The sequence below is a fragment of the Parasteatoda tepidariorum genome, chromosome 9, assembly GCF_982258835.1.
Source record: "Parasteatoda tepidariorum strain Cologne lab strain chromosome 9, Ptep-v5.0, whole genome shotgun sequence".
Classification (NCBI taxonomy): domain Eukaryota; kingdom Metazoa; phylum Arthropoda; class Arachnida; order Araneae; family Theridiidae; genus Parasteatoda; species Parasteatoda tepidariorum.
Window position 1 is genome coordinate 101,505,271 of NC_141763.1, and position 13,214 is coordinate 101,518,484.

Here is a 13,214-nt window from a genome sequence, read left to right on the forward strand (position 1 = left end):
TATGTATGTTTTGCCAGAAAGGTAATATACAGGTTTACTTAATAATAAAGGAAAATCACTTTTTGTTTTAAACAATTTTTTTTGATTAATAATCATATTCAAAAACGTAATAATAGCTCAGAGTTATCTTTAATAAATATTACAGAAAAATATAGTACAATTAAGGATAAAGAAATATTTTAAAGGTAAAAATACTTTAACTTTTATTTAAAAATACTTTATAACTTTATTAATTCCATGCTGATGATAAACAAGGACATCTGGATCATCTTTATTAATTAAAAAATGATATAATGAGATTTTTGAAGCCAATAAGAATGCACCGACAGGGATGAGAAATAGTTTTAGAGCAATATTTCATTTATGTTCTGTAAAAGTTTATAAATCATAGAGATGATTCTTGGTATTTTTAAAAGAAATGTATTATTAAAAATCTAAAAAAAATATTAGTAACATAAAAACAATTATACAAAAATTGCATAAATTATATAATAATAAAAATTTATATAAATATTACATAAAAAATGATACTTGTAACTGTTATTATCTGTCTACCTTTTTAATGAATAAGCATTTAATTAATTAATCATTTTAATAAATCAAGTAATAAATTAATTAAAAATATAAGTATTGCTTTAAGTATTTGAAAATACTACTAAATTGTATTTAAATTTTTACTACTTCTAATTTTTTTTAAGCTTTTTTTCTGCCTTGAACTTTTATTATTTATTGATCTCTTATTTTTTACCGGTAGCTTATAAAGTAGCTTGTTCTTCCTTAATTTCGCTTATGTTTTTTAAATAACGAAAAAAAGTATTCAAAAACTTCTATAAGGAATTACAATTTTCCTTCTCCAATCTTCAATTCAATATCAAATCAATCGAGTAAGAATCGGTAATTGAATTCCATCGGGAAATGAAACTTCAATTCTTGGAGACAACCTAATCATGTTCAACTTGTTGTCAGACGAACTCAAAATAAAGAAAAATGATTGAAAAATAGCCCTACTGAACTAGATTTCAGCTTCGTTTTTTTTTTTTTTTTCTACCTGCTTGATTTGAGAACATGGAGAGGTGTTTGAGGAAGGAATATGGTAATGACCTTGCATGATTTTCAAGGTTGCTAGACGCACATTCAGTATTGTATTTATATCTGTTATTTGATACATTTGAGGTAAATTATTTGCATATTAATGACGTTCTATTACATAAGCGAAAAAAGCACTTTTTGAATATTGTTCACGTCTGGTATCAAACATTAAGGTGTTTGTCCTTAGTCTAACGTAAATATCAAAGTAAATTTTTAATGAGTAGAATACAATGAGGTGTTTGTTGAAAACTTTTATTTCTTATTCGAAATTTATTAGAATTCGCTTCCTTAGTTTACACAAACATACAAAATATTAATGCACTGATGGTAAATTACAATGTGCAAATGTGATAATAATGTGATAAATACTTATTATTAAATATGTCAACTACAGTGATATTCAATGATATTCTACATGAAAACAAAAATTTAAATTAAAAACTAATTTTATTTAGAAAATAAAGAATTTAAAAAATCGTTTGCTCTAAATATTACGCCCTTTTTTTTTTACTCTGTAATCATAGAATACACACGTACACCATAGTCATGAGACCCTACATAGACCAATATTAGTCATTTGTTGATCATTCATTTACTATAACTGTGGTCTCAATTTTTTTCACGCTATTATACTTGTTTGATAAACTAAAAGTAATTAATTATATTTTTTTTAAAAATAATTTATGAAACAAGAATTTTGACGCATTTCCAGCAGAAATATACATTATAGGAAATATATATTTACATTATATGAAATTTACCTCAAACAAATTTAAATACTTATTTATTTTATCATAACCGTACGTAATGACATGGACACAATATATGTTGAATAATATTTTGAATTAAACTGTTTCATTTTTAAGCGAGTATTCTTTTAATTTTTCAGCCGTCGTTGAATAGCCGACCCAATTTAGGGTTTACGGCTACTAATGTTCAACTCCATAGGCCCTGTGATGATTTTGAACCTAATCCAGAAGACAAGGGAACTCCTGGATCAAGTATTTGGAGAAATTTTCCTTTGTGGAGGACTTTTTGATGCAACAAACCAGCAGCTGCGTTACATGGAAAAGAAAACCGCGAAAGCCTTCCACGGTTAGCCTGACTACAAGGGGACTGTAACTCATCTATCGAAAATTACTGTAATCGAATAAAAAATACTGATTTCTTTAGAAAAAATCATTTTGACGTAATTTTGGGGACCGAGATAAATATTTTTTTTTCCTGTGAAGAAAATCATACGCCAAAGCACTATTTTATTCACCAAATCTACGATTTTATCGCATTTGGCGTGGTGGCGAATGCTTAGCAGGAGCTCTGGATACAATTTTAGACTCTTTAATGGCTATTCTGCTACGAGCAGCAATTTATCTGATTGAATCACGATTACATTTTTGTATTTGAAAGCTATTAAACATCACTAAAGTTTCAACCATAATATATAGGTATGGCTGATAAAACTTTGACTGAGATTTAGTTTAATGTACAACAATTCTGTTTTAAATTAGGTATCAATATATGTTTTTACTGAAAAGATAAAAGGTTTTCTAAATCAGACTCATGGTTTTCAAAATTTCATAACTGAATCTGAACTAAAAACAGGAATTATGCTCTGTTTCATAAATTTCCTTCAAAAGTTGATTTTCACCTTTACATGTTTTCCTGTAATAATTTTACAATATCGGTCTAATTTCGCTCACCCTGTGAATCGGTGATCATTTGCATTAAAGATCTTATTATTATAAATTTTTATTGAATTATGGATCGTATTCTACTAGGTCTCTAAGGAATCCGTAGAATAATATTGAGGGAAAATTCGCTGAGTCATTGTATAAAAACACCCAATATTACATATTCAAAAATCTTTTTTTTTTTTTTTCAAAGCTCACACGTATCCAAATTTCCAGATTTTGTATTAAATAACACAAATATTTGGTGAGAAAATTTTTTTTGACTTGTCCAGTAGCTTGAAAAATTAAATTACAGGTGACTATATTTAAGTGCAAATTACAACTATAAGTGATCACAGATAAAAATGACACTTTTATCATAGCTGCAAATAATTATTATATGCAATTACTATTTTACAAGTAGTCAAAAACAGCAATTGTAAGCAATCATAGAATCCATGATTACAGACAAACACGATTGCGTTTAATTTTTGATTACGTGCACTATGTAATTGTAGGCCACGATTACAACAATGATAGTCTGCACGATTTAAAATGCTAACATTTCCGTAGAAAGAAAAATGTTTATTTAGACATAAAATTGCGTTTTTGTGAATTTAATGAGTTGCGTCAGTTACCGGACGCGGATAAGATCGTAGTTCACTAAATTCACATTTTTTTTTTTTTAATTGAATTCAGTTACCCGGTCGCAATCTATCCAGGAAATGTACTTATAGCAATTTAGTACGCTGAGTTACGGCACTCATTTTATGTTGTACATTTTATTTTATAACCGTCGTCGAACAGCTGCACAATTTTGGATTTACGACTACAAATGTTCAACTCCGTAGCCTCGCAATTTTGAACCCGATCCAGAAAGCAAGGAAACTTTTAAATCAAGTATTAGGCTAAATTTTCCCTCATTGAGACTTTTTGATGAAACTAACCCGCAATTGCATTACATGGAGAGGGAAACCACGAAAACTTCCCCCGGTTAGGCTGATGGCAAGAAGACTCTGACCCATAACGTCTACCACTGAGGATATTGTACGTCAGCACTGTGGTCGGTGCGAGCCGGGTGCGGAATTCGTATGGACCAGCCATCGCTGGGATTGGAACCTAGTTCATCCCATTGAAAGTCGAACGCTCTATTCCCTGAACCACCATGGCAACATATATTGAATGAAATGGAAACAAAATAAAAACGTCATTAAATATATAATTTAATCATCTTCAATGAAAGGTAATTAATGAATTGCAGTTTTGGCTTACGATTGCTTGATTAGTTTCAATCAAGGTTGTATGGAATATTATAACTTTCCGTAAACAGGGGACATTTTACATGACTGTAAGTACAAAACTTATTCTAACGTCTTTAAAAAAAAAAAATTTATTTTTCAATAAAAAGTTAATTTAACCAGCTTTCTGTTTCCAGACATTCAAAAAGTCGGTTTTTTTCGAAAATTCACTAATCTGACTTTCAGCACGATTTTTCTCTAAACTTCTCCATTGTTTAATCTAAACTTTGTTGCAAATAGTTAGAATTAATTTTTTTTCTTCCTAAAACAGCAATGCCATCTTTTGTCATTACCCCATTTCAAAAAACAAAAGACTCTATTTAAGGAAGATAACTACACTATTTCCAAATGATGTATTGAAATTCAAAAAAACAAAGCACCGATAATAAGTTGCTGGTTAAACGTGAAAAAATTACAATTTGAATTCTTGGAAAACAATTGGTGTAAGATTATTAAAAAAAAAACTGAAGAAGATTTGTCTGGCAATAATAAAAAAGACCTTGAAACGCTGTTGGATACTTAAATTTAAAACCTTGAAATAATAATCCTTATATTGCTCAATAGTCGGAATGAATACTGATTTTGTTGTGATCGCACCTGGAAAAAGAAATAAAATGCTCAAGGTTTTGAATGAAATTAATTACAGAACGCGAATGAGTATCAGGAGAAGACATCTAATAGTAGAGCATAATCCGGAAATTATGCAAGATAGGTCGCATTGTATTAGGTTTAGAAAAGACTTTAACATATATTTTTTTAATCTAAGTTTCAACCGCTTTCTGACTATCTAGAGCAGGGGTTTCCAACTTGCATGAGGCCGGGGGCCACAATTAAAAACACGAATCAAATGGCGGGCCGCAACTTTATCAAAATTTTTAGTAGGACGCTTTTATGTTTGAAAGAACATTATATATTACTGTCAGAGTTTTACCAAGTTGTACAAAACAAAAGTATTGAATTACAAATTAAAATAAGTAGATTTTTAAAAATATTTAATTGTTATTAATAATATTTTTAAAAATATTAAATAATAAAAATTCGGACTACAATAACTTAATGTGCACCTATGTATTAAATAATTAATGTGCAACAGATATCTAAATGTTAAGGTATTAAAACTTACATAGTAGCACACAAAATAGTCAATGAGAAAATTGAAGTTTGTCTGTTGCAACCACCAGAGAATAGATATTTAAATTTTAAATTTAAAATTTACAAATGTGTGTGAAAATATTTTCGTCCAAAATGAGTGTTTTCAAAAAGTTAAATCGGAGAATTTCTTCGAGAAAATTTCTGACACGCACATGCTAAGTTATATTCACAAAATACAAAAAAAAAAATGAAATAAGAAAGAGCAACATACACGATTATTTTGGCATTTGAATTAATATTTTCTTGGGTGCAAAACGAGAAAAACAAATTTCTTTGCACCGTTGTTATTTCAAATTTCACAGAAACGAAGAAATTAGGTTTTTATTAACGAGAAAAGTATTTTAAGCCCATATAGATTTTTTATGAAAATTGTCTGTCAAAAAATGACAACTAATATATTTTAGTTCGTGGGCCACAAGAAAAGGCTTCGCAGGCCGGATGCGGCCCCCGGGCTGCCAGTTGGAAACCCCTGATCTACAGCAGGGTTCCCAATTTTTTTTTTTCCTTTTTCTGGGCTACGGAACGATAAATGATCCATTATTTCTCGGCGGAACCCCCATTTTAAAATAAAGTCTAGTCTAGTAATGAGTTTGTTTCTGGTGTAGATGCTAGCGTGAATGACTAAATCAAGAAAATGTCGACTGTGAATTTAAACAGTCACAAAGTCGCTTTGGCGAATATCCGAAATATTTGTAATATCCGATTTAATATTAATTTATTCCTTGATATTATTGTATTTATTTGATATTTTAACATCTGATGAGTATGGATTAGAAGAAACATCAGCGTTCGAAGTACCGGTTAAATGCATACAGTGGCACTTGACCTTAATAAAATATTGATGTAGGGCATACCGGGCAGTGGCACTGAACCTTAAAAAACATCAGAGTAGAGCACACCGGGCAAATGTATACCAGGATGTGGCACTAAACTAGTACATATTAGGGACATTTATCAAAGCGACTATGTGATTATCAACATTCACCGGTGGAAGTCAACAAACCCCCATTACGATCATTCACAGTAACATTTATATGTTACGGTGAAACACCGAAATCTGGAGAATGTCGACATTCACCGGTGAATGTCAACATTCACGTAGTCGCTTTGGTGAATGTCCGAAATATTTGTTATATCCAATTTTATATTAACTTATTCGTTAATATTATTATATTTATTTGATATATTTATATTTATTCTATATATTAATGACTTTACTGACGATAGATTAGAAGAAACATCAGTGTTTGGAGTATCGGGCAAATATATACCGGGCAATGGCACTTGACCTTAAAAAAACATCATTGTAGGGTATACCGGGCAAATGCATACCGGACAGTGTCACTTAACCTTAAAAAAACATCAGTGTAGGGTTAAAATATCGAATAAATGTAATTATATCCACGAATAAATTCATATCAAATCGAATGTAATAAATATTTCGGACATTCACCAAAGCATATCTGTGATTGTCGACATACACCGGTGAGGGTCTGAACGTACCAGAATGTAAAGAAATATTCGATCTTTCACCGACGTATTTGGTGTTTGTCGACATTCACCGGTGAAAGTCAACAACCACCGATTTCGGTCTTTCGCCGTGACGTATACATAAGTTGAAAATGATTAAAATAAGTTGAATTACGGTTTACTTCGAAATGAAAACTTAAAAGATTTAATTGTGCATAAGCATTGAATATGGTTTTTATGGAAACGTATTTCTTTATTAAAGTATTTGGTTATTTTGATTTGAAAAGCGCGATAGGAAAAAAAAAGGAATATTTTATAAATGCTTATTTTTTTCATAATTTACTCAATTTACTGTTATTAGAAATATTATATTTTTCTTTAAAAAATGCCATCTCTATTTCATTGACATTGTACTTGAAAATTTTTTATAAAGGAAACTGCAAATTATGAATTTTAGGTTGGTTCTAAATATAATCAGAAGTTTCAAAACTTATCACTGATTATAAATAAAGTGCTAACTCAAAGAATCCCTTTAGCTCTTCTACCTTTAGACAGAAAAAAACCTTTTAGACAAAACCGTTACATTCAAAAATTTATCAAGAGCTATTTCATCCAGTTTAATAAAGTACTTCCATCCTTTTTAAAAAAAATATTAAAAATAAAATATTTATATTATATATATATATATATATATATATATATATATATATATATATATATATATATATATATATATATATATATATATATATATATATATATATATATATATATATATATATATATATATATATATATATATATATATATATATATATATATATATATATATATATATATATATATGTATTTATATATATATATATATATATTATCCTTCTTTTAAAAAATATTTAGCTTTTAAAAGGATATTCTATAACCAAAAGGCTTTTTTTTAAAATAAAAAAAACATCCACAAAATCATGAGCTGCATAATTTTATTGTTTTAAGACTTAAAGAAGAAAAAAAACCGTTAAGTTCTAAAATTAATAACGAACTATGTCTTCCTGTTTTATACGAAACTCCTATTTCACATCCTTTATTTTATTTTTGGCTCAGAAATTACGTTGGCAAATGGTATCAAAAGTTTTGCAAGTTTGAACTCAAATTCCAAAATGGCGATTGAAGAAGGAAATCGTCTCTAAAATTTTATCTGTTTTAAAAAACGGACGATATAGAAATTTGTCCTGTTTGATATTTTGTTCTTAGTGTTATATAAGAGAAAGCTCTCGCTTCCTTTTTTTATTTTGTATGTACCTTGTAATTATATAATCCACTAATTGCTTTTTCCGCTTTTCGCAGCTTGTTTTTACACAAGAGTGCATTTAGAATAAAGGATATTAGCCAGGTGTTGCGTTCATTTCCAAATACAACGTTAACCTTAAACGTGGTGTTTTTAAAGATCATTGACCCGTTCCGCTAAACAACAAAATAATGCGTTTAACTTTCGCACGGAAAGATATTTTTCCATACACCCTGAACTTTAAACCTTTATCACTTACTGTAGCTTCTAACAAACACAACTCAATTCCATTTTCTTCGTTGCATATGAGAAGTAAGAGAGGCAAATGTTATAATGTACAGTGTGGAGAAAGAAAGAAAAAACACCCTGAATAATTTTTGATCTAATGATCGGATCTTCCCGCTCTAGGACTCCATCTTAATGGTTCAAAGGGGTGGCCTCAAATATGCTAACTAATAAGTGCAGACGATATTTTAAATTACGGAATGAGACACAAAAACGCACTTTCTCTGATAAAACATACATTTTTTCAGATCTCTAAACTTCCAAAATGTAAGGGAGTAGCCTCAATGTGGGAAATAGGGTGATCTAAAGTTTGGACCCCTTAATGTTAATTTCACTTTTTCCGTGTTTCACCATCTACGCTATCTCAAGAATCTTTTTTTAAACGAAATAAAAAAAATTTGCTCTCAACTGTAAAATTCGTTTAGTCATAGATAATTCCGTGCAAAAAAATAAATTTCAGTAAATATTTATTATTTTTTATTATTTTATTTAAGAATGGTTGAAAAGATTTTGAATTGTAAGGTATACAATTTTTTGCATTCTTTTAACGAATGTAATTTTACATGCCAAAATACAAAATTTGAGCAAAATCGGTCGAATAGTTCCTTAGAAATCAAATTTTATACACACGAATTTTTTAAAACTCGATTTCTAAGGAAGTATTGAACCATTTTTGCTCAAAGTTTGAATTTTTCAAATTTCGTATAAATTTAGATAGTTTCAAATGATGTAAAAAATTTTATACCTTATAATTAAAAAATTTTTTAGACTATTGCTAAATAAAATAATGAAAAATAATAAATATTTACCAAAAGGTTTTTTTTTTTTCATGAATTTATCTTTGATTAAGCAAATTTTATAATTGTGTGCAAAGATTTTTGATTTCGCTTAAAAAGTTTTCGAGGTATGGCGAAATACGCGAAATACAAAATTAAACATTAGGGAGTCCAAACTCTGGATCGCTCTTCTGACCAAATTATAGGAACCGTATTTCCCAGATGGCAGCAAACCCCTATATTTTGAGGGTCAAAAATCCATCCACACAAAAAAAACAGTTGTGTTTATTCAGAGAAGGTACATTTTTGTACCTTATTTCGTAAATTAGAATATCGTTTGCATCATCAATTAATGAGCAATATTGAGCTCACCCCCCTTAAACCATTCAGATGGAGGCCTAGAACGGGAAGATCCGAGCAGTAGATCAAAAGTTATTCAGGGTGGTCCATTTTTTGTTTTACGCGCTACTTTATTATATTGCAAAATTAGGAAATTTTACTACTGGCCATTGGGTTGGTAACATTTTCAAATGTAGTCACTTTTTAAAAAATTGAAATGACTAAAAAAAAAAATTTTTTTAAGCAATTTTGTAAGCATTTCTCAAAATAATATCTTAAACCTTACGAGGTGCCTTACAAGGCTGAAATAATCTGAATCTATAATCTTGAAATAATATCGTTAATGATGGTTAAAACGCAAAAAAAAAAGTTCTAGTCATTTTTATAAAGTAGCATAATGCAAATCATAAAATTAATAGGATGGATTTAGTTTGCCTTTCCTTAAAAAAGTTTAATTTATTTTGCCTTCTCTTAAAAAAGTGTTGGTTATCTAGAAAAAAAAATTCTATTAAAATTATAAATTTTAGAAATTTGAAAAGAATTTTAATTTAAATGCATTTCTTTAAAAATTAAAAAGAAAAGTTTTTATAAAAGTAGTATTACAAGTCAAGAATAAATTGCGAAACCTTAACAGTGACCCAAACTTTTAATATTAGCATAACGGGCGATTTTATCTTAGAAATATGCATTATTTAATTATTTAAGAAACAAGCGTAAAACTAAAGTAATTTTTAGAATATTATAAAATATTGCATTCAATATTTATTAAAAATAATAATGAAATGCAGAAATGGTGCATTTTTGTCTAAAAAAAATAGCGATCAGAAGGCGACTGACTGACAATTTTTTAATCGCTACTTGTCATATTTAGTCGCCCTATGGCCGGTGGTAACCTTTAATTTTGCCCTCTACACTCCTTTAGTGTTACAGACTTAATGTGTTTAAGAGGGGGGAAAGATCACATGAGACCTCTAAAATTACTTTAACCCGTATTCCTCTAAATAAGATGAACAATCAAACGAAAATACGTGAGTAAAAGCACCATTTTCACGAATTTGGCAATGCATCAATTTTTATATTTTCATATTTTTGAGCTATCTGTTGTAAAAATTGATGAATTAACATGTAAAGGCTCTTTCTCTAAATATGCTTCATTTAGGTTTCACAAATCAACTGATAGCAGCCGCTGTGGCTAGTTGATACGAATCTGCTTCCGGCTAGCACCAACTACAGTGCTGACGTAAAATATCGTTAATGTTAAACGGATCACGAGTTCCGCTGCCACACGATATTATTACGATGTTGTATTAACGTATCATTACATAACATTTTTTCTTTCCAATTTAAAAAATAACGTCATTTTTATTTTAAGAAAACAAACCAAACACTGTTGTATGAGTGTAACATTTTTAAAAATAAATAAACTTGCCCAAAATTTTAGTTAAAACAAATTACTGGGAGCTTTTCAAATATTACTTAAGCATGATTTTAGGAATTTTGGCTCCCCCCCCCCAGGTAGTTTTTTTAAACAATTTTTCTTGCATTAATAAAACTGAAAATTGGATTTTAGGGTCTTAAGTAAGCACTGTCCTCCCCTTTTCACCAAAAATAAGTAAATAAAAAAAAATTCTTTTCCCGCCTTTAGATGCTTACGTAATATTTGAACGGAACAACTATAATATAAATCAATTTCGAAAAAATATTTTTATAAAATATTCTAAAAATTTTATTTTTATTTGAAAAAAATTATTTAGTGGTAATTTGAATATTTTCAAACTGCAATACAATTTTTAAATAACTTTTTTATTGTAAGTTTCAAAAAAATATGAATACTAAAAATAGTTAATATTTTAATGTTATTATTTTATCATTTTTGCATTTCCCAGCTTCTATGATCCGTGACGTTTGCCCCTGAATAAGTGAAAACACGAGCATTAGATCAAAAGTTATTCGCTGCTCCAACTTTTCATTTCCCTTAAAGAAAAAAATATTTTAAAAATTTTTAAAAAAATAACTCTTTAAATGACCAGGGATACTTTAAAAATAATCAGTTAATAATTCTGAAATGAAATCAAAAGACATTCGTAGTTGTTGTGTGAGTGGAAATAAAATAAATTCAGTCAATAAATCTCAATTTCAACACTTCATTTTATGATATTTAGTTTATATTTTTCACATCGTACAAATCGAAATATACTTAAAAGATCGTTTATTCCGAAACCGCAAAAGTGATGCAACACTCTACCAACACAAATCAATATTTTTTTTCCCCATGCAAGAGGAAATTATTGTAGAATTTTCACGATTATTACCTAATTTACCCAAAATAATTAGTATATCGTAATAATTAGTATTAGTATACTTTAATAATCTTAATGAGAAAATATGATTTGTCAATTAAAAAATTCAATTATTCGTCATGTTCTAATAAAATTCTCGTAAAACTTCAACGATAATTATCCAATACTTCTTTTTCGGAAATTTTAAACTGCAGCTCAGAGAAAATGTGAATTTATCAACTAAAACACTTAATTGCTCTTCATGACTTAATCAAAACATCTTAGAATTTCTACGATGAATCATCCAATTGTCCAAATATAAAAAAGCATATCAATTTTCAATTAGAAGTATTAAAATACTTAGTTGAAAAATTTTAATAAAAATATTTAGTTAATAAATATAAAATATTTTAATATGCGTCACTTATTGCAGTAATAGCAGAAAATAAATTAAAGGAAAAATTAACAAACAATTGAAGCGCAACAATTCAATTCAAAACGAAAAAAAAAATTAAGAAATAAATTTAGAATCAAACTTATTTATTAGTTTTATAAGTCAAGATGCTGACTTATTATTTTTTAATGAAAAAATTAAAAAGCAAGAATTCCGCATGATTTAAAGCTGATGTAATCCATCAACAAGTTGTATAATAGTTTAATGTTGAAAATTTCGACTAACAATATTATTATTTTTATATTATTTATTCTTGAACTTTTTAAATTTCCGATTATTTACAAATATAACATATTTATTCCTTCCTATTTAGAAGTGAAAACGTGTGTGTTTATGTAAGGTAAAATAATAAAAATATTTTTAAATATACTTTGTTAAAAAAAAAAAAAGCAATAAAAATATTTCAAGAATTCATAAAACACTCTAATAATATAAATGATTTATTACACAAATTCAACCCGATTTATAAAGGAAAAAGCGAGTAAACAATAATCATAACAGTTGAAGAAAATACAAAAGTTTACTTACGATCAAAATAAACGTTCCTAAAAATTCTCCTAAAAATTCGCGCACTACAGTATTTTTTATTTTTAATTTTCTTAGGAAAGCGTAAGGTACATCAGCCATGTTTTTATTTTGAATCAAAGAATGATTGAAAACTACTTCTTTTTCTAAACTAGCTCAGATGGTAAAGATGATGCTACCGGCTTTCCTCTCCAACTGTAAATTCGGATCGAAAGCGTGTGTGTGCAGTTTAGAATGAGAATGAGAAGGATAAACCTGGTAAACAACAAGGATCAGGATACTGAGTATGGGTTGCTTTATTTGGCGACTTAACGCAAGTTTTGGGTAAAACAGACGACACGTTTTCTCTAATATTTGAATAGAACTGAATATTAAATATTGTTGGGAAGAAAACATTACTACGAAAAAAGTAACGTCATTTTTATGGTATAAATCAGCAGTTCCCAAAAAGTGTTCCGTGGAATCTTGGGGTTCCTAAAAAAGGTGTCACACATATTATGAATATAACGTGATTTGAAATAAATAATCCGTTTTTTTTGTTTTCCGGATTTTCAATACTTTTTTTTTTTAAGATATCAAAAATTATATATTTTTT

The 13,214-nt window shown here is 28.4% G+C and overlaps 1 protein-coding gene across 1 annotated transcript in view; it reads right to left on the reverse strand.

The window, feature by feature from the left end:
- Positions 1 to 12,870, reverse strand: part of LOC107444570 (aquaporin-9) — a 73,112-nt gene extending 60,242 nt beyond the window's left edge. The window contains exon 1 of the mRNA XM_087152511.1: positions 12,623 to 12,870. Coding sequence (XP_087008637.1) covers positions 12,623 to 12,721 — 99 coding nt within the window. The 5' untranslated portion in view covers positions 12,722 to 12,870. The remainder of the gene's footprint in view (positions 1 to 12,622) is intronic.
- Positions 12,871 to 13,214: the final 344 nt, after the last annotated feature.